Below are 27,779 nucleotides of genomic sequence, written 5' to 3'. Positions count from 1 at the left end.
CGCTCCAGGCTCTGAGTTGTCAGTACAGAGCCCGATGGGGGGCTCAAAGTCACAGACTGCGAGATTATGACCTGAGTCAAAGTCGGACGCTTAACTGACTGAGCCACCCAGGTGCCCCGATTAGTCTAGCTTTAAAGTAAGTCTTGGGGTACCTGAGTGGCTCAGTCGGTTAAGTGTCTGACTCTTGATTTCAGCTCAGGTCATGATCTCATAGTTTGTGGGATTGAGCCCTGTGCCAGGCTCTGTGCTGACAGCCTGGAGCCTGCTAGGATTCTCTCTCTGCCCCTCTCCAGCTCGTTCTCTCTCTCTTTCAATAAATAAATAAACATTAAAAAAAATAAGTCTTGAAGTCGGGGCACCTGGGTGGCTTAGCTGGTTAAGCATCTGACCATTGATTGCAGCTCAGGTGATGACCTCACGGTTTGTGAGTCTGAGCCCCATGTCAGGCTCTGCGCTGATGGTGTGGAACCTGCTTGGGATTCTCTGTCTCCCTCTCTCTGTCTCTCTCCTCCCCCCCCCCATCTCTCCCCCTCTCTAAATAAATAAGTAAACGTTAAAAAAAATAAGTCTTGAAGTCAACTAAATTAAGCCTTCCAACTTTGTTCTCCTTTTTCAAAATTGGTGTGGCCACACAAGGTGCTTTACGTCTCTCTCTATATTTTGGAGTAAAATGGGATAAATGTTGTCAATGCATATATGATTTGGGACTCAATGCATCTCTTCAAGGGGCAGGGTGTCAGAGAATTAAACATCTTCCTGGATGATCTAACATCTTCCCTGGCAAAACAGGACGAACTAGGCCACACTCTAGAGACTCAGCACCAGAGATCAGGGAGGACTGTATGGGCTGAATTGTGTCCTTGCAAAAGGATACCTTGTAATCCTAACTCTTAGTGCTACAGAACATGATCTTATTTGGAGATAGAATCTTTATAGAGGTAATCAAGTGAAATGAAGTCATTAGGGTAGGTCCTAATCCGATATGAGTAGTGTCCTTATAAAATGGGGAAATTAGAACACACACAGACGTACCCAGAGGGAAGATGATTTGAAGAGACTCAGGGAGACGATGGCCATCCACAAGTCAAGGAATGCCTGATGCTACCAGAAGCTAGCAGAGAGGCCTGGACCAGATCTTTCTATAGAGACTTCAGAAATACACCTCGATTTCCAATTTCTGGCCATCAGAGCTGTGAGACAATACATTTCTGTTGTTCTCACTCATCTTGGCTGTGGTACTTTGCTGCAGCTGTCTAGGAACCGAATATAAGTACCCCAGAGTGAGCTAAGGTGGGGTCTTCCAGTCAGCCAGGGGAGTTGAGCTCATCAGAGGGCTGCAAGTGTATTCAAGATGTCAACAGAGATTAGAAAAAGATACAGACTTCGGAGCTAGGTACACCTGGATTTGAATCCCAGCTTCGTCAGTTTGTAACTGTGTCACTTTGGGCAAGCAACCCAACCTCCCTGAGTCCCATCTGTCAAATGGGAATAGCAGTGGGTCTTGGCAGAAAGGTTTGTTATGAGTGTTCCACGAAAGAACATTTGTGTGGCAATTAGCACAATGCTCAGTAAACTGTGGTTACTATTTTCCCTCTTGTGGGATGTGCTGTTCTCAACGAAAGGGGATTGTCTCATTCCAAATCTAATGAATTGGGTAATCTGTGAGTATCTACTAAAGGCAGAATATCAGTGAGAATCCAATGGGAAAAACCAGACACCAGAGGAGGGGAATGGCTTTGTAGGCAGTGGGAGAGCTAGGGAAGAAGACAGACCCGGGCGGGGGAAGCAAGCACAGATTAGCAACAGTAGGAGGGCCTTGATCACCTCTGGGGTTGAAGCCACTGGGGGAGGAGCTGGGGTTTCTGGGATGCAGGAGGGACTGGAGTCACCAGGTAGTAGCTGGACCCACAGAAGGCCTGCCTGGTGGGAGGTGGAGACACAGGAAATGTGGCTGCTGCTGGAGATAACTGCCTGAGGCAGATAGAAAGGGAGAACCATCCTGGCTTCTCCCTTCCTCCCACCCACCTGGTTCCTATCACTGCCTCCCACTGGCCAATCTGGCGGAAGCCAGCTTGCTGGTGTTGGCCTGCTTGTGCTACAGAGCAAAGCAGAGTGAGGGCAAAGCATGGAGTCGAAGGCAGATAGGCCCAGGCTCAGCATAAGGGAGCGGGGGTCACGTTTCAACTCCATGAGCCGGATTCCCTTTCTAGAAAATGGGGATAACAGTAGTATGGCAGTCTCTCCGCATAGAATAGTTGAGTGCGTACAGTAAGATAACACGAGTTAACGGTTTAACCCAGTTCCCGGCACACAGTAGGAAGTACTCTATAAATGTGAAGAACGATCTAGTTAGCCATTTTCTGCTCAGAGGATGGAAGGAGGGAGGAGGACAGAGGCCTGGGTATAAATTCACGGCACAGGAACAGTCTTGGTGCTGGTGATATTTTTATCTCAGACACGTGCCCATCTGTCCCTTCTCCATTCTAAGCTGGTGACTCTGTCAGTCTCCTTTTAGAAACCCTGAGTCAGGGCTGACCGCACTGAGTTCAGGGGAATTGGGAGTTTGGTCTCCATGCTCCTTCAAAAGGATTTCAAATCCTCTTGACTTTTAGCTGGTGTCTCTGCCTCCCACTGGTGCCAAAGCCTCCTGGCTTCCCCCAGCTTGGGGCTGAGCCACCTCCAGTCTCTCTCTTTGTATAATTAAGAAGAAAAATAGAACAGCTGATGTTGCCAAACATGTATTTAACGTGACACCCTGGGTTCAGGGAGAGAAAAATGAAAATGTTAAGGTTTAGAGTAAAAGTCTCCATGCTCAGCTGTCTTCTGACCCTGGGATTTCTCCTCAGCCTGACTGCCTTTAATCCTCTGCCCTGGCTTGTAAAAACCTTTCAGGCTGAAGGCATGTATTTCCCAGAGAAGTGTTCCAGCCTAATCATGCAAAAATGCCCAGCATCCCAGGAATAGCCTGTCAAGTGTGATGTGGTTCCGTGAGGCCCCGGGGAGGGTGGGGACGTTGGGGGTGGTGGTGGTGATGAGTTCTTGCTTTCCTTTACCGAGCCCTTCCCCTACAACATCCAATCCATCAGAAAACCCAGTTGACTATATCTGAGCTCTCCCATACGGCATCATCTCTCCCATTTTATCCAGACCACCACCATTGCTCGCTCAGAAGTTTGCAGTAACCTCCCTGGTGTCTCTGCTTCTACTTTTAATCCTCCTAAAGCCATTCTGTAACAGCAAACAGAAAAATCTTTCTAAAACAAGTCTGATCCTGTTCCTTGTCCAGTTGATTAGCTTTATTATTATTTTAATGTTTATTTATTTATTTTTGAGAGAGAGGGATAGAAACCGAGCAGGGGAGGGGCAGAGAGAGAAAGAGAGAGAGAGAGAGAGAGAGAGAGAGAGGGAGACAGAATCCCAAGCAGGCTCTGCACTGTCAGCATGGAGCCCAATGTGGGGCTGGAACTCACGAACTGTGAGATCACGACCTAAGCCCAAACGAGGAGTCGGGTGCTCAACCGACTGAGCCACCCAGGCGCCCTTCATTATTATTATTTACTTATTTTGAGAGCAACAGAAAGCATGAATGGGGGAAGGGCAGAGAGAGAGGGAGAAAGAGAGAGAGAGAATCCCAAGCAAGCTCCACACTGTCAGCGCAGAGCTGATGCAGGGCTTGAACCCATGAAACACGAGATCGTGACCTGAGCCAAAGTTGGATTCTTAACTGACTGAGCCACCCAGGTGCCCTCTTTTTTATTATTACTCAAAATTTTATTTTGAGTAATCTCTACACCCAATGTGGGACTCAAATTCACGACCTTAGGGTCAAGAGTCACATGCTCCACCTTCGAAGCCAGCCAGGTGCCCTTGGTTGATTAGTTTCCTGTTGCTGCTGCAAGAAGTTACCACAAATTTAGTGGCTTAAAATCATACCAATTTATTCTCTTACAGTTCTGGAGGCCAGAAGTCCAAAATGAATTATGAGAGGCTAAGATTAAGGTGCTGGCAGGGCTGGTTCCTTCTGGAAGCTCTGAGAAATGCATTTCTCTGCTTTTTCCAGCGTCTAGTGGAAGCCCATATTCCTTGGCTTGTGGCTCCTTCCTCCTTCTTCAGAGCACATTTATCCAATCTCTTCTGTTGCCACATCTCCGGTTCTTTTTGACCCTCCTTTCTATCTCTGACTTGTGTTTACAGTCAGTCAATCTGGATAATCTGGGATAATCTCCCCATCTCCAGATCCTGGACTTGGTCAGATCTGCAAAGCCCCTTCTGCCATATGCAGTAATATACTCACAGGTTCAAGGAATAAGAATGTGGACATCTTTGGAGGTTCATTGTTCAGGCTACCCCACAGTGCTTAAAGCCCTCCAATGGCTTTGCATCTGAGTTAGAATAAAACCCAAGCTCCTTACCGTTAATGGGAATGCCTTCTGTGATCTAACCCATTCCTATCTGTCCCGCCCTCCCCTTGGCTCAGTTGCATAGGAACCTACTTGCTTCTCACTGTTCTTTCCACAGTCCGACTCCGTTCTTGCCTCAAAGCCTCTGCATATGCTGTTCTGTCTGCCTAAACACTCTTTCCCCAGATCTTCATATGGCTGGCTGGCTGTTTCTTCCTTTTCAGACTTCTCCAACGTCCACTTCTCAGAGAGGTCTTTCCCTGATTAATCTCTCTCACCCACTCCTCTCACCTCCCTGCAGTCCTTCACATCACTTGGGTTTACTTAATGTCACCGGGGTTTACTTACTGTTACTTTTTTTTTTTTTTAATTATTAACTTATTTACTGTCTTTCTCCTCCATCAGAATGTGAGCAAATGAGAGAAAAACACTTGCTTGTTCACTGCTATATCCCCAGGGATTGGCAAACAGTAGATCCTTGATAAATGCTTGTTAAATGGATGAATGGATGGATGATGATCAGCACATCCAATCTGGTCTTTGGGCTTCCATGTCCAGGATTCAGGCTCAGGACGGAGGTAGGTCAGACAGGCAGGAGGGTGCGACATTTAACGAGTACTTCCAGTGTGCTATTCCTTCCTTCATGCAATTCAACATTTACTGAATACCCGCTGTATGCCGGGCCTTGTGCAAATTATTTATTCATGCATTGTTTATTCAATTCAAAGAGCATTTATTGAATGCCTACTGAATGCTAGGCAATGTACATTTATCAAACATTTATTGTATACCAGCTGTCACAAATCAGTGCCTAGGTACACAGTACTATTCAGTAAATACCTGAATCAATGAATGTCCTCAAGGAGCCCCCAGTCTTCCTGCTAAAATGGCCTGTAAATAAATAACTCTAACATACAAAGATAAGGCAGTAATGTGGGTGTGTTCAGACTGCAGAGGGGCCCCTTATCAACTTGTACTGGCAGGTACCTTTCTGAGTCTTATCTTCTTACCTGGGAACCAGCTCTTTGAAGGTCAGATAGACTCTCCTCTCATTCACTTGCATATCCATCCCCTGGGCACCCAGGAAGGACCTGGCCTGTAGCACACGCTCAGTCAGTGCCTGTTATCTGGTTACTGCTGCTTCCCCTATGGACAGTTGTTCATTCATACACCAGGCAAGAGGGCAATAGCTGGGTCCTCACCCTGGTGCTGCTGGCCAGGAGCCGGGAGCCTCTGACAGGCTGCCCAACCTCCGTTTGGCTTGATTCTTCCAGCAATAAATGAGGGATTAAGTCCTCCTCCTTTGGTGCAACCCCTTGACTGGACTTCTATGTAATCTATTCTTGTAAAAACTGAGGCAATGCACAGAAATTGTTAAAGACTTGGGGCACCTGGGTGGCTCAGTTGGTTAAGCTTCCCACTCTTGATTTTGGCTCAGGTCATGATCTCATGGTTCGTGAGTTTAAGCCTCAAGTAGGCATCTGTGCTGACAGCGTGGAGCCTGCTTGATTCTCTCTCTCTCTCTCTCTCTCTCTCTCTCTCTCTCTCTCTCTCTCTCCCTCTTCCCCTCTGGGTGTGTGCTGTCTCTCAAAATAAATAAATAAACATTAAAAAAATAAAAGGAAATTGTTGAGACTCAAATATTCACTGCAGTCATCAGGTTTTGCCTGATCTGACACTTTCCTTCCTTCCTTCTTTCCCTTCTTTTTTAATTGTGGTAAAATACATACAACATAAAATTACCATTTTAACTATTTCATTTTATTTATTCATTTTTAAACGTTTCTTTCTTTCTTTCTTTATTTTGAGAGAGAAAGAGAGAGTGTGTGCAAGCAGGGGGAGGGACAGAGAGAGAGGGGGACAGAGGATCTGAAGTGGGTTCCGTGCTGAGAGCGGCGAGCCCGAAACGGGGCTTAAACTCATGAACCGTGAGGTCATGACCTGAGCTGGAGTCTGATGCTCAACTGACTGAACCGCCCCCTTTCCTTTAAGTTATCTCTACCCCCAACATGGGGCTCAATCTCATGACCCCGAGATCAAGAGTTGCGTGCTCCACTGACTGAGCCAGCCAGGTGCTCCCTTTTATTTTTAATTAATAAAAAAATTAACTCATTTATTTGTTACCTTTTACTGGGGTCCTCTATTTAATGATCAGGTTGTTTAGAACATTTACAAAGATAACTTTAATAATATACCAATTATTTTGATAAGAAATGGCAAATACTGAGTTTGTCATAGTAAAACCGAGTCATTAAATTACTTTTTGGAGGTACTTACTGTCATGCAAAATAATGAAGACAGTGCCACTGTGGACCAGTTTAGTAATAAAGAATCATATTATGCAGTTCTAAACTTTAAAAATAGGAAATAAACATACATGTGGCTTAAAAATAATTATATATTTGGGGCGCCTGGGTGGCTCAGTTGGTTAGGCGTCCGACTTCAGCTCAGGTCATGATCTCACAGTCTGTGAGTTCGAGCCCCGTGTCAGGCTCTGTGCTGACAGCTCAGAGCCTGGAGCCTGCTTCAGATTCTGTGTCTCCCTCTCTTTCTGCCCCTCCCCCGCTCATGCTCTGTTTCTCTCTGTCTCAAAAATAAATAAAAACATTTCAAAAATTAAAAAAAAATTATATATTATTATCATGATCAACTTAAGAAACAAAAATTCACCACTCTTATAGCAGCATTATTCACAATAGCCAAAAGGTAGAAACAACTCAAATGTCAATCAGCAGATGAATGGGAAAACAAAATGTGCTATATACATACTATGGATTATTATGTAGCCTTAAAAAGGAAGGAAATTCTTTTTTTTTTTTTTTTTAATGTTTATTTATTTATTTAGAGAGAACGAGCAGGGGAGGGGCAGAGAGAGAGAATCCCAAGCAGGCTCCATGCTGTCAGCGCAGAGTCTGACTTGGGGCTCAATCCCACGAACCATGAGATCATGACTTGAGCTGAAGTCAAGAGTTGGATGCTTAATGACTGAGCCAGCCAGGTGCCCCCAAAAAGGAGGAAATTCTAACACACGCTACAATATGAATGAACACTGAAGACATTACGCGAAATGAAACAGACCAGATACTAAAGGACAAATATGGTATTATTCCTCTTATAGGAAGTCCCTAGAGTAGACAAATTCATGGAGACAGAAAATAGAATAGTGGATGCCAGGCGCTGCCTGGAGAGGGAATTTTGGGGAGTTAGTTATTCAGTAGGTGTAGAGTTTCTGTTTGGGATTGTTATAGGCTGATATTCCTAAAACTCATATGTTGAAACCCTGACCCCCAGCGTAATGGTGTTTGGAGGTGGAACCTTTGGGAGATGATTACGTTTACATTTTAGAGGTCAGGAGAGAGGGGCCCTCTTGATGGGATTAGTGCCCTTATAAGAGGAAGAGAGAGAAATCTCTCTCCACACACGCTCCAAGGAAAGGCATGTGAGCACACAGGGAAAAAGCGGCTAGCTACAAACCAAGAAGTGGGCTTTCACCCTTATGATTGGGTTTAATGCCCTTATAAAAGAAACTGTAGAGTGCCCCCTTCCCTCATGTGAGGTTACAGTGAAGAGACCATCTGTGAGGAAGATGGCCCCCATTGGACACCAAATCTGCTGGCAACTTGACCTTGAACTTCCCAGCCTCCAGAGCTGTAATAAAGAAATGAATGTTGTTTAAGCCACCCTGTGGATGCATTTTGTTAGAGTAGCCCAAACTATCCAAGAGTAGGATGAAGGAAAGATTCTAGAGTTGGATGGTAGTGATGGTTGCACAAGGTGAATGTGAATATACTTAATGCCACTGAACTGTACCCTTAAAAATTAGTTAAATGAAGGGGTGCCTGCCTGGCTCGGTGGGTGGAGCAGGCGACTCTTGATCTTGGGGTTGTGGCTTTGAGCCCCACGGTGGGTGTAGAAATTACTTAAAAATATAATCTTTTGGGTGCCTTGGTGGCTCAGTCGATTGAGCAGCCGACTGAGGCTCAGGTCATGATTTCATGGTTTGTGAGTTCGAGCCCCATGTGGGGCTTTGCACTGACAGTGTTGAGCCTGCTTTGGACTCTATGACTCCCTCTCTCTGCCACCCCCGCGCTCATGTGCACATGCACGCGCACTCTCTCAAAAATAAATAAGTGTTTTAAAAAAATTATGAGACTGACATGCTGCCCGTTGTGCTAAGAGGGCTGTAAACATTTAAAAAATTAAAAATAAATAAAAATAAAAATATAATCTTTAAAAAAATGACTTAGAGATGCAGAGGTGGCTCAGTTGGTTAAGCATCCGACCCTTGATCTCAGCTCAAGTCTTAAATTCAGGGTCTTGAGTTCAAGCCCTGCATTGAGCTCCAACCTGGGTGTGAAGCATACTTAAAAAAAAATTTTTTTGGGGGGCGCCTGGGTGGCGCAGTCGGTTAAGCGTCCGACTTCAGCCAGGTCACGATCTCGCGGTCTGGGAGTTCGAGCCCCGCATCGGGCTCTGGGCTGATGGCTCAGAGCCTGGAGCCTGTTTCCATTTCTGTGTCTCCCTCTCTCTCTGCCCCTCCCCCGTTCATGCTCTGTCTCTCTCTGTCCCAAAAATAAAAATAAAAACGTTGGGAAAAAAAAAATTAAAAAAAAAATTTTTTTTTAATTAAAGATTTAAATGATAAACCCTGTGTGGTATTTGCTGCAATTAAAAAACCCTCCTCACTTCATCAGGGTATATACTAAAATTGGGACAATTCAGAGAAGATTAGCATGGTTCATGCATAATGATGACACATGTAAACGTGTGAAGTGTTCCATATTGAAAATAACAACAACAGAGAGGTGGCTCAGTCGGTTAAGTGTCTGACTTCGGCTCAGGTGATGATCTCACAGTTCATGGGTTCAAACCCCCATGTTGGGCTCTGTGCTGACAGCTCAGAGCCTGGAGCCTACTTCAGATTCTGTGTCCCCCTCTCTCTCTGCCTCTCCCCTGGCTCGTGCTCTGCCTCTCTCTCTCTCTCTCTCTCTCAAAAATAAATAAACATTAAAAAAAAAAAATGACAACAACAAAAACACAGTAGCAACAACAAAACCCCCAACATCACCAGCATTTTCTCTGGAATTCTCCATGGCCTCATAACAATTTCCTCCTAACTCCCCAGAAGCAACTAGTAGCCTCAATTTTGGATTTATCTGTTATTATTCCACTGCTTTTTTATACATGTTGTCTACACTGGCTTCTTTTTGAACTTTATATAAATAAACTTTACCTTGTACCTTCTTCTGCAACTTGCCTTTCAACTCAACATTGTTTGGCTAGTCTTCATGTGCACGTACGCAGCTATACGTCTCTTTCACTGCTGTATACTATTTGGTATTACATCACATACGTCACAGGCCTCCTCAGCTCTTCTCAGCCTGCCTTCTCAGACAATCTCCCTTGGTGACCTGTTCCATCCTGACCCTTACACGGTGACTGATTCTGTGTGGGCTCTGGCCAACTAGATTCCATCTCGGGCTTCTCCTTGTGGCAGACATGTGCAGCACTAAGGGGCGTCCGAGGTGCTTACACATGGGTAATCTCCAAGTAGGGGGTGGTTTACACCCCATGGGGCAAACGTTGGACCAGGAGCCAGCAGATAATTCTCTTCCCTTCTTCCGATCCCCAGAACTGTCCAAGATGCTGTGGTAAATATGGCCATTCCTTGGTACCCTCATACTGACTCACCCTCTTTCCCTGTCTCACTGCCCCTTTTCCTCTCTCTTGCTTCCTCAGGACTGCATTCTCCGATAAAGGAGTACTACACTAACTTTTGGTGCAGACTGCTTTCTGAGGAACCCAAGGAAAACATTCTGCAATTTGTCCATTCTCCTGTTGATGAACATTTGGGTTGTTTCACTGTTTTTTTGAGACTGCATACAATGCGGCTAGGGCTAACTTCCTTGTTCATGCTTCCCAGTGCACTCGTGGCTGTTTCTCTAGAATGTTCCTAGAGTTGGAATTGCTGGATCATAGGTTGTACACTCTTTCAGCTTTACCACACGTTGCCCAATTAATTTCCAAAGTGCCGACTTCTATTTCCAGTTTATTTCACCCCTGTCCCTTGCCATCGGCTCACTACATTGGGATCATCCAGGCTTTCTTTCAGTTCCTTTAGTACATGGACTCCCCCATCATAAGGCCTCTACCTCTGCTATTTTTTCTGCTGAGAACACTTCCCCTACCCTCAGCCTAGCCAAGACCTCTTCTTTCCACGGGGCTCAGCTCTATGCTGAGAGAAGCTCCTTGACTTCCTCCTCAACCCAAGACCAGGTCAACCCCATCCTCTCCATGCCCACATTCTATATGTCAGAGCCTCCTATACCTCCTTGTCATGATACACTTAGTTGCAATGTTCCATCTGTCTGTGCAATTATTGGAACAAAGTCTGTCAACTCTGCTAAGTTTCACTAGCCTGAAAGTCATAGCCACAATGTTTGTTTGAGCTCATTGCCTTATCTCCAGCAACCAACATTGTGCCTGGTGCATAGTAGGACGTTGGTATTCTTATTATTCTAGTAGCTCTTCCATGTTCTCATTGATATTTGAGTCCAGAATGTAATTTTTCCAGCATGTCTTCATATATCTACTGTAGGCCAAGATCATGACAATGTAAACACAATCTCTTTCCTTGAGGAGCTCACAGATCGAGGTCAATAAACATTAATTAAGCCTGCTAGACCCTGACATATTTGAGTGCTTAGCAATGGTTTAATTGACTTAGACATCACCTCTCATCTGAGTATTACTAAAATGAATAATGATGATCACTGTTTATTGAGCACTTACTATATACCAGACACTCTACTAAATGCTTTACATTACCATCTTATCCTATCTTCACATCCTACCAGGGAGGTGCTATTATTACCTCCATTTTACAGATGAGAAAACTGAGCCTTACTTAGGAAAGCAAAGTCACTTGTACCAGATTACACAGCTAGTAAATGATGCACACAGGATTTCTCAGCTTGAGTGCCAACATCCTATAGTGATGCTAAATTTCTCCTGCCTCAATTATTCCGCTTTCAGTTAGATTCCAGAGACTGAGTGCTTAGTCACAATGGTAAACTAGCGATCATTATGGGGCACTTACCAAGTGCTAATCACTTTGCATCCATCCATTCATTTATTCAACAAATATTTATTGAGAATCTCATGGGTTCAGTTCTATTTGACAGGTGTGGGGATACAGAGGTGGACAGAAAAGATTAAAATTGCCGCTTTGTGGAGTTGACATCCTAGTGGGAGGAGAAAAACAACAAATAAATAAAAGATCTGATAGACGGTGATCAGTGCTAGAGAAAATGAAAGCAGAAAAGGGAACTAGGTCGTGTGATGACTGGGGTTTCTGTGGTTTCATTTCATTCTCCCAAACATCTATTATTTTCCCATTGTAGAAATGATAATGAGATTAAGAGGGGTGAAGTCACTTACCCACAGGCACACAACTTACAGGCTAAGAAGTGGGGCCTTTGAAGGACTGAGGATTCTACTCTTTGCTGTGCCTCTATTGAGTGCCTAGGATTGTGGTGTAAACAAAAGGAGCATCAAACTTTCTTCTAAGAGTTTATAATCGGAGGTGGGTAAGTTGACCCAGGTGAGTGGAGGACTCACAGAACTCTGCTGAAGCGTCCTTGCCACGCCCAGGGCAGACATTAAGCATGATCCCCTGTGGGAGATGCGGACGCAGGGGCTGAAGTCAAGGCTCAGGCAGATGAATGGATTCCAGAGATCAGGAGCAGAGGTCTAAGGCCCGCTAGGTCATTCTGGGGCTGCTCTTGACCCAGAGGCACTACCAGCCCCAGCCCTGCCCCCACAGCAGGCTCTGTGCCACTCTCCCTTCCGCCCAGGGTCTCTAGACTCCAGGCCATCAAGCTGGGAGACCAAGTGGCTAGTGACCAGTGATAAAACCCCTGCATCGCCCTGGGGAAGCCATGCTCACATGCAAAGAGCGGCTTCCCCTCTCCCCACCCAGCATCAGCAACTCCAGGGGCCTCTCAGACCAGGGGGTTCGCAGGCCTCAGCTGCCTGCGATGACAGCTGGTTCCCTGCCCCCTGTCTCCCCTCCCCTCACCCCTTGGCCCTGAGACTCAATTTCTGCCCAGGAGATCTCATGAGATGGCCAGGCAGTCTGGGATGGAGTGGAGGAGAGCCTGGGCTTTGGAGCTAGAAAGGGGTACCACCTCCCCAGGCACACCACCTTGTCTGTTGCACTTTCAGAGAACCTCTTAGAACTTTGCATCTTCAAAGAGGTACAGTTTAAGATTTAGTGAAGCTGAAAATAGAGATTTTATGAACCAAGCCCTAGGGACTGAGGATAAGTAGTGAACTAAGACCAAGGTCAGTCTCCTCAGAGTCTTCTATCTATGTATCTATCTATGTATCTACCTACCTATCTTAACATTTATTTTTGAGAGAGAGAGAGAGAGAGAGAGAGAGAGAGAGAGACAAGAGCATGAGCAGGGGAGGGGCAGAGAAAGGAGACACAGAATACAAAGCAGGCTCCAGGCTCTGAGCTGTCAGCACAGAGCCAGCCCCATGCGGGCTTGAACTCACCAACGAACTTTGAGATCATAGATCATGACCTGAGCCAAAGTTGGAAGCTTAACCGACTGAGCCATCCAGGGGCCCCGGGACATTTCCTTTAAAAGAGAGAGCCAGACAATAGACTGTTCACACATGAGTATTTTATTATAATTATGACAAGTATTCTGAATGCTAAGAGCTTTGTGCTAGGGTAAGCTGGGCAAACTTACCTGCTCTCAATTTGCAAGGGGTGGTCTCTGAGATCCCTCTCTTTGGGTTGGGGTAAGAGCCAACTGCCCATTCCATTTCAGAGCATCCTGGCCTCACCAGGGTGAAAGGCCTGCTCTGTGCCATGAATAGGTGCTATAGGGTGAAGAGCAGGCTTTCCTACAAAGGCTGCTCTGTGTAGGAATCTAGGAGGCACTCAATAAGTAATTGGTGAATTAATGAAGTGCATTTCAAAGCAAGTTAAAAAGCCACTGACTCCATTTGCAAAGGATGTTGTAATATGGCTAACCAGGACAAGAGAAAAATCTCAGTACTGTTACTCCTAGATTTCTGGAAGGGTGAGAAATTTGGGGACTAAGGGAGGCACAGTAGGGGTGCTGGACTTCCATTAGACAGGTACTTTTTTTTTCTTTTTTTTAAGTAGGCTCCACACCCAACATAGGGCTTGAACTCACCACCCCAAGACCAAGAGTTGCATGCTCTACTGACTGAGCCAGCCCAGGTACGCTTAGATATGTACTTTCAGAGTAGGTGTTGGCACTGTGCTAGGCAGGAGATACGTCCATGCATGAGGCAGACAGGGGCCCTACAGCCCCAGGGTTCCCAGTGTGCTGACAGCATAGGCAACACTAAGAAAATGTGATAAGTATTATGAGGGGGACAGGAAAGAGAAGATATCAAAGCTGGTTCCAAGAGGATAAGTAAGAGCTATGGAGAGGACGGCTGGCAGGAGAGACAACTCCTGGTGCACAGATCAGCAAATGCAAAGGTCTGGAGGAGAGAAAGCAGCTCTATTCAAAGAACCCAAAACAGTTGAGTGCGATCAGACTTTGAAGCCTTGTTGGGGAGAGAAGGTCGACTTCATTTTAATGAAGACACACGCCATGACCACCACCCTGTTACAGAACACTGGTTCATTCAATCCTCCTGTAGCTCTTATACGTTTGATATTATGACCCCCATTTTACAGATGGGATAACTGAGGCTCAGTTTGGGCCTCAGGGGTCATATAGCTTGTGTGAGGTCATATAGCTCACTGGATTTGGGAATTTAGAATGTTCCTTTATGTAAATGCTCTTGTTCTAGCAGTTCCTTTTTACCCGAGGTAACGCGTGTAAAAGGTTTTTTCTGTAACAGACCCATGTCCACACAAGGCTTTTTAGTCCTCTTGCAGGGCTTCTGGCTCCATCCAGTTCAGCCTGCAGCATTCAGGGAGCCCAGGAAGGGGCAGTAATGAAAGCCAAAAGGCCCAATGGCCTCTCTTAAAATTCCCCTGTGTCTATTCTGGTTCCCTCTCTGGGGGCACCTCCAGATATTATCTTCTGCTAAATAGAGAGTTTGATTCTCAGAAGTTCCAAGACGTGGGAGGTTTAAAAAAAAAAAATTGGCAAAATCAACAACTACAAAAACCCCTGCAGCAGCCTGAGCACAAAGAGTTTGAGTTTTGAACAAAGGGCAGGGTGAGACCCGAAAGTAAATGCTGACACATCCTCTCTCCAGCTGTGAACTGGGGGGTCTGAGGGCTGCTGCAAAGGTCATCGGTCTCTACATCTTTGGGGCAGGAAATGCAATTCAATCCTCTCAGTGACTGATTGCTCTGCAAGATTAATGGAATTGGCTCCAACACTGGTCGCTGTTCTGACAGCACAAAAAGTGAATCAGACTTCTCCCTTCCCTTCTCCTCCCACTAAGCAAGGTCAGCTGATTCCCAATTTTAAAAGTTCAAAACTTTTCTCCAGGAAATTTGTCCCAGGGTGTTCCTTTGTGGGCCGAAACTCTACCTGCTGGGCTGAGATCCAAAACGGACACTTGAAGTTCCGGGGAATCTTTCTAGGCTTTTCACCCGTCCCTACTTCATCTTTCAAAATAAAATTGATGTTAAGGGCAAGATCGTCCCTGAAAGGGTTAACTGCCAGCCGGGCTGTCAGGCCCTCAGGGATTGGCAACCAATGACAATTTAGCATGATGAAGTAATGCTTGGAGTTTGATTTCCATTGGTTAATACACTTGTCCATCAATCCAAAGATGCAAGTTTTGAAAGTATCTTTGAACTTTTAGGACTCGCCTCCTGGAGTTAACCCCTTAATTAACTCACCTGTTATTTCCAAGTTTCCTTCAGATCCTCGCTCAGGGAGATGTAGAACTCTCGCAAAGTCTTCCCCAAATGCCCAAAGCCAGACGCTCAGGCTGTATGTAAGCTGCCCTGATACTTCAATCTACACGGGACTGGGGGGGGGGGGGGGGGGGAGGGGGGCGGGGGAAGAAAAAAGAAAAAAGAGAAAAGGTCTTTGGGAACTCCACTCACTTGAACAGAAAAAGTACAGTATGCTGTTCCCCAAAGTATTTTTTAAATTGCGAAAGCAATACAAAATATGACAAAAATCCAGGATTTGGCAAAGTAGGAGGTGGATACACAAGTCCTTGTTATATTTGGTATATTTATCTTCTATGCCTTTTTGTTTAAAATGTTTGATAAATTTACAAGGGCAAATAATATATGAGATAGTCCCTATATCACTCCCTCAAAGTTTTCTCCCCCCCTTGGAAGTGATCAAATGTGATGGCTTGTTGCTCCATTCAAGATCTTTCTTCTTCTTTTTTAACTTAAAAGGGATCATAGCATATATGATATCCTGACTTTTTTATTTCTTAACCAATCTTGAACTGTTTCTGAATCACGACATTCAGATTTACTTCATCCTTAGCTAATATTTTAGAATGATGCAGTTCTCCAGACAATATATGGAAAGATCTCCAGATCATATTAAATGCAAAAGGAAAGAGGACAATGGGTAATATTTATGTGACATAATAATAATAATAACAACAACAGAAAAAGTATATAGAAGTGTGTAAATGAATAAACTATTTCTGCTAGGATACCCAAGAGACATGCTAACAAGTTTTCTGGGGATGGGAGTATGGACAGGAGAAACTGGGTAGATGGGTGGGGATGGGGGAGAAAGACTTAAAGCCATTTAAAAAAATTATTTTATTTTTAAGTAATCTCTACACCCAACATGGGGCTTGAATTCATAACCCTGAGATCAAGAGTCACATGCTCCACCCCCCAGAGCCAGCCAGGTACCCTTAGACTTGAAGCAATTTTAAAACAGTTGTTATTAAAAAATTTTTTTTGAATGTTTATTTTTGAGAGAAAGAGAAAGAAACAGAGCGTGAGTGCGTGAGGGGTGGGGAGAGGGGGAGACACAGAATCTGAAGCAGGCTCCAGGCTCTGAGCTGTCAGCACAGAGCCCAACGTGGGGCTCGAACCCACGATCTGCAAGATCCTGACCTGAGCTGAAGTCAGATGCTTAACTGAATGAGCCACCCAGGTGCCCCCAAACAATTTTTAGATTGTGGAATATTTCATAAGTACAATCATATTTGTAAAATTTTAAAGAATACACTCAGGTGTTCACCATCCATATTAAGAAACAGGAAATCGCCAGCACTTCTCCCTGTTCAGAGTTGAGTCTCTTCCTGCATTTTGTGTTAATCACTCATTTGCTTTTATTTATGCCTTACTGCTTATGTATATATGCCTAAACAATATTTATTTGGCTTAGATTTGCCAGATTTTGAACTTTATTGTCTTAAAAGAGGAACAAAATGAAACTCCTGGGGCACCTGGGGGGCTCAGTCCAACTCTTGATTTCGGCTCGGGTCATGATCTCATGGTTTGTGGGACTGAGCCCCATGTCGGGCTCTGCCCTGACAGTGTGGAACCTGCTTGAGATTTTCTCTCTCCTTTTCCCTCAAAATAAATAAATAAACTTAAAAAAATAAAAATAAAATGAAAGTCCTGCCTGAGTAGGTATTATGGATACTACAACACAGAAAGTGAAATTGAATCTGTAAGATCTCAAATCAGGCAACTCTAATGCATACATGTGGTAAAAATGAAATGCTGTACCAAAGAATACATTTTCTTCTCTTTTCCAGGTTCTTTCCCCCATTTTTTGATTATATTTATTTCCAAAGAAAATCCTGTACATACGAAAGAATAAATGTAGATATAGGTTTGTTCCCTTTGGTTGACATAGTGGTCAGCACAATTTGGTCAGCACAATTTGGTATTCCACATCTCATTGTTTCATGTTTAGGATGTCATGAAATCCTCCCACATCAGTATATGTAGAACTACTTTGTTCTTCTTAATGTTTTGATAACATTTCATTGCACAGAAAAATGGTCCAAGGATTATTTAATCAGCTCCCTTAGATCATATTCAGTCTTTTTCTTTTTAAAAAATTTTAATGTTTATTTTTGAGAGAGAGAGAACGCAAGAGCGAGAGTGCAGTGGGGGAGGGGCAGAGAGAGACACACACTCAGAATCCCAAGCAGGCTCCAGGCTCTGAGCTGCCAGCACAGAGCCCAACGTGGGGCTCGAACTCAGGAGCTGTGAGATCATGACCTAAGCTGAAGTCGGAAGCTTAACCAACTGAGCCACCCAGGCGCTCCATATTCAGTCCTTTTCTGTTGCAAACAGGGTTACAATGGATTGCATCTTTGTGTTCCTATCAGCATGATACATATCAGGAAGTGGTTACCCATTTCTAAAAGGCTTCCTGCCCCATCACCAATTATCTGTCCTTGAGAAGTTTATTTGTCAGATCTGGGCAGGTGGGACAATCTTCTACCCAACTGGCATCCCCAGGCAGGCACGCAGAGTGACTGGTTGAAGGGCTAACACTCCAAACATTCACAATGTACCAGATGGCCCCTTCTAGGAAACCTTTTCAGACATCCCTTGTCCTCTTCCCCCACCTCATCATTCCAATAGTTCATTTTCTCAGGGTCCCTTCGTTCATTCCACAAATATTTCCAGAAGGTTGATTATGGAGACCCAGAGCCAAATCAGACTGTGAGGCAGCTTGGTAGGTGAGTTAAGACAAATTCTGGAAAACACTAAGATTGCACAGTCCAATAATGGTAGACACAGCTACATACATACAGTTATTTATATTTTAATTAAAATTAAAAAATAATTTAACATTCACTTCCTCAGTCTCACTACCTACATTTCAAGTGCTCAGTAGCCACATGCAGCTAGAGGCTGCTGTATTGGACAGCGCAGACATAGAATATTTCCATGACCATGTCCTAGGGGACAGCTCTGCAGAGAGGTATAGTAAATGGTAAAGGCTGTGAGCTCCGGGTTCCTATAAGCCCTGGATGCAAATCTTGTCTCTGTTATTTTACAGCTGTAAAATTTGGGCAAGTAACCATAAAGGTGGCAAATTCTAGACTCTCCCTCATTAGGGTTTAGATGAGGATTCAAATAGCAACTGTGAGTACCTTTGCTTAAAGACACAGTAAGCATTCAAAAATCAGGAGTTCGTGGGGCGCCTGGGTGGCTCAGTCGGTTGGGCGGCCGACTTCGGCTCGGGTCATGATCTCGCAGTCTGTGAGTTCGAGCCCCGCGTCGGGCTCTGTGCTGACAGCTCGGAGCCTGAAGCCTGTTTCAGATTCTGTGTCTCCCTCTCTCTGACCCTCCCCCGTTCATGCTCTGTCTCTCCCTGTCTCAAAAATAAATAAAATGTTAAAAAAAAAAAATCAGGAGTTCTTATAAAATCATGTATGAGTGTGAAAACAGCTTCAGTTTCTAACAGTTTGAAAATCTAAATTCTGGGGATTCCTAATTCCCTTTGGAGCTGTCTGTCCACTCCCTGCACAGCCTGGAGTATGTCTACAATCAGAGCTGATTCTTCTGTATCCCCTCTGTCTTGAAGCACAGAGCTGCTCAATCAACCTTTGATGAATGAAGAAATGAATGAATGAGGCCAACACAGCCAGGATTTGACTGGGCCTTTTGTAAGAATGAGAAGGAGGGTCCGGGAAGTCATTATTACTAAGTTTCAAATACAACTGGCCTGCTCTTTTTTTCCTGTAAGAAAAAGTACTTCTCTTGGAGAAGCACCTTAATCTTCCCTTCCCTCTCTCACCTACCTCCGGCTCCTCTGGGACAATTAGCCAACACCAGGAGCTCAAGGGTCTTGGCCCTTCCCCCTTTGGCCCAAAATAACCTCCTCCCCCACTTTGAGCAAATGCCTGGAATTCTTTCAAGGGGAGGACAAAGCCTTTCATCTGCCAATTACTGATAAAGGGAAAATGCAAATATGCTGGGGAAGGTGATCCATCAAGGACCCAACATTTATTGAGTGACCACTTAGGACCAGGCGGTAGGGTAGGCTTTCTGGGGGAGTCCAAGGGGAACAAACCCAGGCTGGCCCATTCTTCTTTCTGGTCTGTAGTTTCCTTATGGTTTGTAAAGGGAAGGGATTAAATTAGGTGACTACTCAACCACTTTCCATTCTGACAGGCGAGGACCTCCCCTTTGGGGTGATATATGGACTTAACTGTTTTTGCAGTGAGGTGCCTGCCATTGGATCTTTTCCTGACACCAGACTTTGGGGACACCATGAGGCCACATGGGGAGAGAGAGAAGGGTCTATGGGAGGAAAGGAGAATCAGGATCAAGCATTCTATTTCGCTTTTACCTTATTGCACTTCCTTTTCTTGACCCTCCAGCCCAGACACCCTCCTTTGAACATGTTCATTTCATTATGTGGGAGCAAGGAAGGTGGTCAATATCCAAAAAACCATGAGATGGCAGAACCAGGCTCTGGTTTGAGCCCTGCCAACTACATTTACAAGCTTGTGAGCTTGGGTGAGTGGTTTTGCCTTTCTGAGACTCAGTTTTTCTTTGTAATGTGAGGAATAACCAGACTATTACCCTTCAAGGGGTCTTGTGTGAAAGAGAAGCAGATAAATTGGTTCCTGGTTCTTGACAGGGGCTGAAGGCTAACCCCTTCTCACTCACACTGAGCTAACCTGGGCGATTTCAGTCTGGAAACAAATTTTGATATTTGCCATCTAGTGGACTGGGATTAAAACAAACTTCAAAGAGCAGTTTTTGGGGGTGGGTAGAAATGAATATAGAAAGCTAGGACAGGAAACTTTAAGGTGAGTGAGGGGGAAGCTATCTCTTAGGGTGACCAATCCAGGGCTGATAGTTCACATCCGATCTCTGATGGGGAAGCCACTTCCTCTCCACACCTCTCTGTCTGAATGGAGTGTTGACTGGGGACCATATGGGGGCAGAGGAAATCATCCAGATTGATAATTTCTCTGAGCCTCAGTTTTTCAAAATTACTTGCTCCAACTATCCTACAGGGGCTAAAGGCAGAAATAAAAAATATGGGAAGTTGTTTTTTTTTTTTTTTTTTTTTTTTTTTGGCAAAGCCTGCTATGAGCATCTGTAATGTTCCTTTATTGTAGCCCTGGTGCCATGTGGTTACCCCAAAGATCAGGCCTAGTTGGGCTAGAGAAATGTTTAGGGCCAGCTTTTCTCATCATCAAAGTCTAACTGACTATTACTGTTCATAATGGAATTACAGGACAGCACATTTAGGATTACAGTTTTGGGGGTGGCCATGGCCAACCAGGTATATTGACAGAAAGCAGGAGAGTGCCAGTACCTCTGCCAAGAATCCCTACAGGATTAATCGAGGGGCTCCCCAAGTTCCCCACGCCCCATCCCAGAGCTTTCCACCGACTTTTCTCTTATAATCGGCCAATGAGGGCTTACCCTTCGCCTGCTTGCCAGCTGCGTTAGGAGGCGCCAGATCCGATTCTCTCGGTATTTCACTCCTGAGCATCTATTTCCTTCTCTTGGCGAGCGCAGGGACCTTTAAAAACTGTCCAACTTGTGTTCCAGGGCTCGTCGCCTAGTAAAGGACTCCACAGACGCGGGCAGGATGAATGAATGAAATGCAACGTCTTCCGGTCAGCTCGGGTCTGAAAAGGCTCTGGTCTGGCTGTTATTTCCTGTACCTGCGTGTGTGTGGGTCCGTATCTTTGAGTCCGGGAGTTTAAAAGTTATGCAGTCCGTACAGGTATGGAGCTGCGCTAATTTCTTCCTGAGCCCCCAAATGCCTCCTCCACATGGCAGGTCCGCATATGGGGGTCTGGAGAGGATCGCCACCCCCGGCACCCCCCCCCCAAAAAAAAAACAAGACATGCAGCAGAAAAAACAATTATATATACAAAGCTCTTTGAATTTGGGTCGGCCACGTAGGTAATGGGGTGGGGTGGATGAAGGAAGAGGAAGAGGGGTGGCCCGTGGGGGCCGTGGGCAATGGGGGCAGAAATTGAGGTGGGGGGTCGTTTTGGGGGGTGCCAGGCCTCGGGGGCTTTCTAGCCAGCAAGCTCGGCTTGCATTTCCGCGCCTCCCGCTGAGGCCAGCCGTGCAAATCTGCACCTCCCTCCCCACCCCCTCCTCCTTCCCTCCCTCCCTGCCCCGCCATCTCCGGGATGCGCCCGCCGCCTGCAACTCAGCCCTCCAAAAGTCAGCTCTGCACACAACTCCCGGGCGGCGGCGGCGCCTGCGTGCAAGGCGCACTCGTGACCCAACAACAAAACAGCGATGCCAGGGCGCTAACGGCGCCCGGTGCCTCCCGGGCGCCCTCCCCGCCCCTCACCTCCTCGGGCAGCCGCCCCCGCCCCCCCCATCCCGGGCCGACTGCCCCCTCCACTAGCCCGGCCGCGGGCTCAGAGCGCGATCGGCAACAATGTTTACGTTCCGGGGATTATGACGTCGACGCCTCCCCCCCCACAACTGCTGAAAATGGTTTCCTAGGACTTTGCAAACGGATCTGCTTAAGTGTTGGTGCAAAACTTTGTAGATCTCGGCTCTGGCTTGCTTTATTTATTTATTTTTTGGTTTGTTTTCTTTGGTCTTCCCTCCTTCCCCCCTCCGCCAAAATGCAGGGGGCAGGAGTGTTGACAATTAATTGGTGAACTCTCCTAAAAAAATGGAGGCAGAGAAAGACTCTGGAAGAAGATTGGTGTGTAGCTTTTTTTTTTTTTTTCCAAATCTGTATCTGGTAATGATAGATCTATTTTTTTTTGTTGTTGTTGTTGTTTCTTGCTGCCTTTTCTTTCCTTTTCTGTATTTTGCAAGAGGACCGGAAAAAAAATATAATAAATTGCATGCAAAAGGAAGCAAGCAGCTTACTCCTCCAGTCCCTTGTGAGGCTCAGAGTCTCAGACACTTAAGTGGGGAGGTGGTAGAGGGGAAAGGCGTGGAGAGGGACTGAGCGGGCTCGGGGTTCGCCCGGAATCTGGGGGGCTGCAGGGCCCGGCGCTGGGCGGTCGAGGGAGGAGGCAGGGGATGCGGGGAGTGGTGGGGGAGTCTCCTTAGGAAGTGAGTGTGCGCGCGCGCTTGTGGGGAGATGAGGCAGCTGCTGGTGCGTTTTGGGGTCTACGATGGGAGCTTTGTGGCGGGCCGTCTGCCTCTCCCCCTCCCAAGCCCCGACCTCCCCCTCCACCTCTTCTTCTAGCATTGGCGGGCGGTCGGCGGGGGTGGCTGGGGTCTCAGCCCTTCCATTTCAGCTTTCCAGCTTCCCGAGTAGCTCGGGGGCGGCTCCAGTCTTAGAAATGCCGCCGGCCCCCGGTTCCGGCTTCCCGGCTCTGCCGCCGCGGCCGCCCGGGCTGCTGTTAGCGCCGAGCGGGGCGCTGCGGCGGCTCCTCCCGGGGCCTACAAATGCCCCGCCAGCCCGTGCGCGGAGCCCCCTTCGCGGGTTACATAACCAGGCTCCCGGCCGAGTGGGCAAAACTCAACACCTATCGGGGGTGGGGGGGGGGCCAAGGGAGAGCCCCCCAGATGTCCTTTCCATGGCCTCCAAAGATGCAGGAGGGGAGTGCCCTGTACAGGGCACAGCCGGTCCCCGGGGGTGCGGGCCCCTCTCGTTATCCCGATTTTCAGCATCTTTGGCATTTGCGCAAAGTTGCTCGGGTCGCAATGGTGGGGTGCGGGGGGCGCGCGACTCCTGCACCTGCTTGAGCTGGGCCTAGGGTAAGAGACGACCCCCAGTCCCCCCAATAATGCCTCGGGCTCTCTGGTTTGGGTCCCTGCAGCGCCCGATTGACCGCCAGAGATACGACGAGAACGAGGACTTGTCGGACGTGGAGGAGATCGTCAGCGTCCGCGGCTTCAGCCTGGAGGAGAAGCTGCGCAGTCAGCTGTACCAGGGGGACTTCGTGCACGCCATGGAGGGCAAAGGTGAGGCGCCCCCTCCTCGGGCCGCGCTCCGCGCCGCGGGCCGAGCGCACGTGGGGAGGGAGCTGCCGGTGGCTGGGTTCGTATTTCGCGCCCGCGTCCCCCATTCCAGGGGATCCGGTGACGAAACGAGGCCGAGCACTGGGGGGGTGGGGTGGGGTGGCGAAGGAGGAGGGCAGGCGGGAACGGGAGCCGGGCGTGGGCCTAGATCCGGCCCGCGCCCACAGTGGGCCCCAGGGTGGGCAGAGCCAGGGGACTGGTGGTCAGAGGGACCTGGGGACTGACGGGTGGGCCGAGGGAGGGCGGGTGCGCGGCATTCTACCCCTCCCAGAGCCAGCTCAGCTCCTTGTAGCTGCGTGAGGTGCGGCTGCCTGTCTGGGAGAGGGGCTGGGGTGTCCCAGGGACATTGTGATGAGAGTCCCCCTAGGCCCGAAGCCTCCCAAACCCCGTCCTATTTCGGGCCGTGCCGGTTAGGAGCTGGTGCTGGGGATGCTCTGGTTGCTGAATGATGCCTCCTCAGCCCCTGGGATCTGCAGAACCCCATAACCTTCTGGTCTCTGCCAGATTTGAGCAGAGGCTGGGTCAGTTCAGAGCTGTTGTCTGGAGCCCCCAGTTATGTTTGAGGCCTCTGGCCCTTCAGCCTTGACAGTTTGAAGTGGGGACTGGGGGTAAGAGAGTTCTACCCCCTCAGGCTTCAGGCTGAGATCCCTGACCACCGGAGTTTGAAGTGAAAACTTGGGGTAGCCCTCTGGGGAACCAAGTCTCTTCTCAGACTGAGACTTCGAGAGTTCTGTCCCTTGTAGGCCCTGCCAGTCTAGAGGAGAAGTTGGGGAAGCCTCTGGGGTTTTGGGGTGCCACCCTGAGATCTTCACGGCCTGAGTTTCTCCCTGGCTCTAGTATTAGAAAGGTGTCTGTGGTGTCCCGCCAAGGTTGGGGTGATGCTCTAGCTTGGTCTGAGACTTCCAGAGGCCCTGTGTGACCTCTGGCTCTGCCTGTGGGGTTGGGGCTTTGGAGATACCCCTGCCTACCTAGGTATTTCCCTATGCTGTCTGGGGTTTCTAAGTTTGTTTTTTTCCTCTCAGATACTCAAGTTTCCTTTATAATACACCATTTCCATTTTGTTGCCCCCCCCCCCCCCCATCCACCTTGGAAAACCCTTCCATCCCTCAGTGAGCTGATAACAGGGGAAGGGCCTCCCCCTCCAGGTTCTGGTTGAGTGGCTGGGGCTGTAGGTTAGCCCCCAGATGAGACAGTCCTGGCTTTGCATTTTTGAAGTTTCTCCTTTGTGCCCACTGCTTCCTGGGGTTCAGTGGTAGGGGGTAGTTGTTGGGGGAGGGAAGAAGAACTTTCTTCCAGCCTGCCAAGTCTTAAGAGCATTGCATATGCAGGCAGACAGTCTGGGGGGGGGGGGCGGGGGGGTGGAGAACTAGTCTCAACTACATTTAAATTTCCTTAGCACAAATGGGATTTTACACAAATCCTCTCACAAATCCTTAGCACAAATTCCTCTCGTTTCCTTCTCATTTTGAGTTTGGTGAATCCTACGAGAAAACGACATGCAAACTCTTCCTAGTTATTTGTGAAGAATTTTCAGCCCCAAATCTGAGTGTTTTCTCAAGCTCTTTTGAGGAAGTTGAAGCTGAGGAGGGGGGGGGTGGTTGGAGCTGGGTTTTGGGTGTGGGCGTGTAGGGGGTGGATTCCAGCTAGGGAGAGTCCTTAAATCTGCTGTCCAGGCTCTTTTCAAAGGAGAGGGTCCTTGCGTTTTGGTAGTTAATTCAGATCTGGCCCCAAAATTCGAGGGAGGAGCTGAGAAACAGAAGGAGCCCTTAGCCTGGATTCAAAGTAGAAGCTTCTTAAACTTCTCTGCCTTTAAATCCTTAGGAATCCCCATTCACTGTGAGCCCCTGGGGATCTGAGCTGCTAAGGTCAGGGCTTTCCCCAGCTCTGGTTTTGTTCTCTCCCTCTGCTCTGAGCAGGGTTGCCTTGGCCTCCTCCCCCACCAAGCTGCCCTGGTGAACCATTTGCCTGGGGCAGGGGCTTCAGTGGCCTGTGATCTCTCTTCTGACTGGCCAGGGAGGGCTTGTGCCCTTGTGGAGTGCCTTGGTTCACCTGAGGCTTTGGGGATGTGATGGTTTATCTGCGCTTCCCTCAACTCCCTATTTAGGGATAGGGAAGGTTGGGTCAGATCCCCTGGTTTTGGAACTCGAAGAACATAGAAACTAAGGCCTCCTTCATTCTCCAGGGCTTTCATTAAGGGTTTTGGGGTCTACGCTAGACAAACCCGGGACAGAAAACTACCTTGTGAATTTTCTTTGGGCCTCAGTGTGCCCTCTTCACACAGCCTTCACCTGGGGAGCATTCTGCTCTGTTACCCAGTTGAAGCAAGTATTGTGATAGCTGCAGCAGAATTTCACTATTAAGACAACAAAGCTGTGCCCAGTTCTCTAGTTATTTTGGCACCAAATACACAGTTTCCAGGGAAACCAGCTTCCCCCCCCCTCCCCTTCACTATGCAGGATATTACAATAAGATCTTCCCTGATGCTCAGCTACAATGAGAACTCTCCTCCCAGCCTCCTCTCTGGGGCTTCAGATCCTCCCAGGTGGTATTCTTCAATTTTGCACTGCCTTTACTTTCTGAGCTCAGCTTGGGGTGCGTTTCTCTGTCCCTCTTTCTCAGCGATCTGGGGCCTTTTTCTGTGCGGGGCTCTTTCATGAGTCTCCCTCCCCACCCTCCCTGGCCTTGGGCTGCTCATTGACAAGTTCTGACCCGTGGGGCATGCAGGGAATGACTGAGTAGGCAGAGGAGCTGATAGTTGGCCTGGCTTCTCCTGGGCTGTGCCTGCTCCATTTCCTTGTCATTTTACGGGGAGCTTTGCCCTAGAGCTGGTGCCTGCATCGAATATAACCATGTCTTTCCTCTGACCAACTGATTGTGGTTCATTTGCTCCCTCATGACTTAACCAACCTGTTTTAATTCCAATATCCAAACAGATTTCAACTATGAGTACGTGCAGAGAGAAGCTCTCAGGGTTCCCCTGATATTTCGAGAAAAGGATGGACTGGGGATTAAGTAAGTTGCTGAAACTAATTGCTTCTTCCCATGTCTCACTCCCTTACAGTTTATAGTTTGGGATGGATTTCCTGAGCCCTCCTCCCCACCTCTCATCACAGAGAAGGATCTTTCTTCACTACCTGGGGATAGAATCTCTTTGTTCAAAGCCTGAAAAAGGGGAAAAACTCTCCAAAGACTGATCTTTTTCAGGGAATTTGGGCAGAGACGACAGAGGGTACTTGAACAGTGTTCACTTCTTTCCCTGACCCATCACAGTTAACGTCCAGCGACTCTCTAAAGAGAACATAGTACTCCCCAAATTAGGAAACTGAGGCAGGGCCTGAGCTGTGAAGGGAGTGGCCAGTCTCTAACTCCAGAGGCAGGGTACCTAGATACATATTTTTCTACTCTGGACTCCCACTACGTGGGAAATTGGTCCTTTTCTGTGGAGGGCATGTTTCCTAGGTTGCCAGGCTCCTTGCCTCCTCTTTCTCTGCCCCAGCACCTGCCTCCCCAACTGTGTGTTGTTTGGTTTCCATTCTCTTTGAGATCTGTCAGAGCTCCAGGTGGGGTGGGGGAGACATCCGACATCCGGGAGGAAGGCTGGAAGAACAGGTTTCCGCCCCTTGGGCTGGGGTGGAGAGGAGGCTGTGGGTGGCATCCCAGCTTGCCTCCCTCTCCAGCATCTACTGCCAGGCTCGCTCAAGAGTCTCATTCCCAGGGTAGAAATCAAACCTCTGGCGTCACTGTGAATTAATAGTGAATGTCAGCACAGTCATTATGGCCTATGTTACCAAATGCCCGGAATTGGAATGATGTGTGTCTTTTTTTTTCCCCTTTGAACTTAAAGGGATCCCTCCAACCCTCCATAGAGCTCCTTTTTATGGAGATTGTTTGCTAGGGGAAGAGACAAAGAGAGGGCTGCTGACCCTAAAAGAAAGCAGGTGTTTGAATGCCTAGCTCTAGGACTTACCTTTGACACCACAATTCAGTCTTCCCCTGAAAAGTGGGGTGGACAGTGGATGTCTCATCCACTTTTCTGTGGCAGTGCTGAATTCCTACTGGGGAGAGTGAGGGGGTTTGGTTTGCCTACTGAAGTGAGGAAAGGGCTCGATGGTTGGAGAGTGACCCTCTCTGGGGGCACTCACTGGTCTATCCCCCTCCCTCTGGATTATCTCATTCTGGGTTCCCCAACTGAGAGCCAGGGAACCCTCTTGGAAAAATGGTTTCCCCCTGCCCCAGAGTTGGGTCTAACTCTGTGGTTTCTGGCTTCTCAGCAAATATCTGTGCTTCTCTTTTTCCAGGATGCCTGACCCTGATTTCACAGTCCGAGATGTCAAACTCCTAGTGGGTAAGTTGCTCACTGTGTGTGCAGCTCAGAGATGCCGAAGTTGGGGGGGGGGGGGGAGGGACAAGAGGCAGAGGTCTTCACCACCCTCCTGTTTAGATTTTTAACTGCCTCTGAAAAGAAAGTCCCCGTGGGAGGAGGCAGGAGCAGG

General features: G+C 47.5%; 1 protein-coding gene, 1 long non-coding RNA gene and 1 other non-coding gene across 12 annotated transcripts in view; 2 read left to right on the top strand and 1 right to left on the bottom strand.

The window, feature by feature from the left end:
* Nucleotides 1-27,779, top strand: part of KDM2B (lysine demethylase 2B) — a 154,578-nt gene that overhangs the window by 5,834 nt on the left and 120,965 nt on the right. For 2 of the 10 annotated variants that reach the window (XM_040444128.1, XM_040444126.1), the window contains exons 1-4: nt 21,472-21,830; nt 23,085-23,229; nt 26,220-26,298; nt 27,585-27,631. In XM_040444128.1, the coding sequence (XP_040300062.1) occupies nt 21,480-21,830; nt 23,085-23,229; nt 26,220-26,298; nt 27,585-27,631 (622 nt within the window). In that variant the 5' untranslated portion in view covers nt 21,472-21,479. The other 8 variants (XM_040444131.1, XM_040444130.1, XM_040444134.1 and 5 more) reach the window with 5 other exon arrangements.
* LOC121010492 (U6 spliceosomal RNA) lies at nt 9,076-9,187 on the top strand. The gene has a single exon (XR_005781203.1). It is a non-coding gene; the product is annotated as a U6 spliceosomal RNA (small nuclear RNA).
* On the bottom strand, nt 13,074-21,431 carry LOC121010465 (uncharacterized). Its single transcript, XR_005781181.1, has 2 exons — nt 20,755-21,431; nt 13,074-15,386 (listed from the first exon to the last, which is right to left on the bottom strand). It is a non-coding gene; the product is annotated as an uncharacterized LOC121010465 (long non-coding RNA).

This window comes from Herpailurus yagouaroundi, unplaced genomic scaffold (genome assembly GCF_014898765.1).
Source record: "Herpailurus yagouaroundi ecotype Mexico unplaced genomic scaffold, PumYag 191, whole genome shotgun sequence".
In the NCBI taxonomy this organism is placed as follows: Eukaryota; Metazoa; Chordata; class Mammalia; order Carnivora; family Felidae; genus Herpailurus; species Herpailurus yagouaroundi.
The sequence above is the reverse complement of the archived record's forward strand: the minus strand, read 5'-3'. Positions and strand labels throughout refer to the sequence as shown.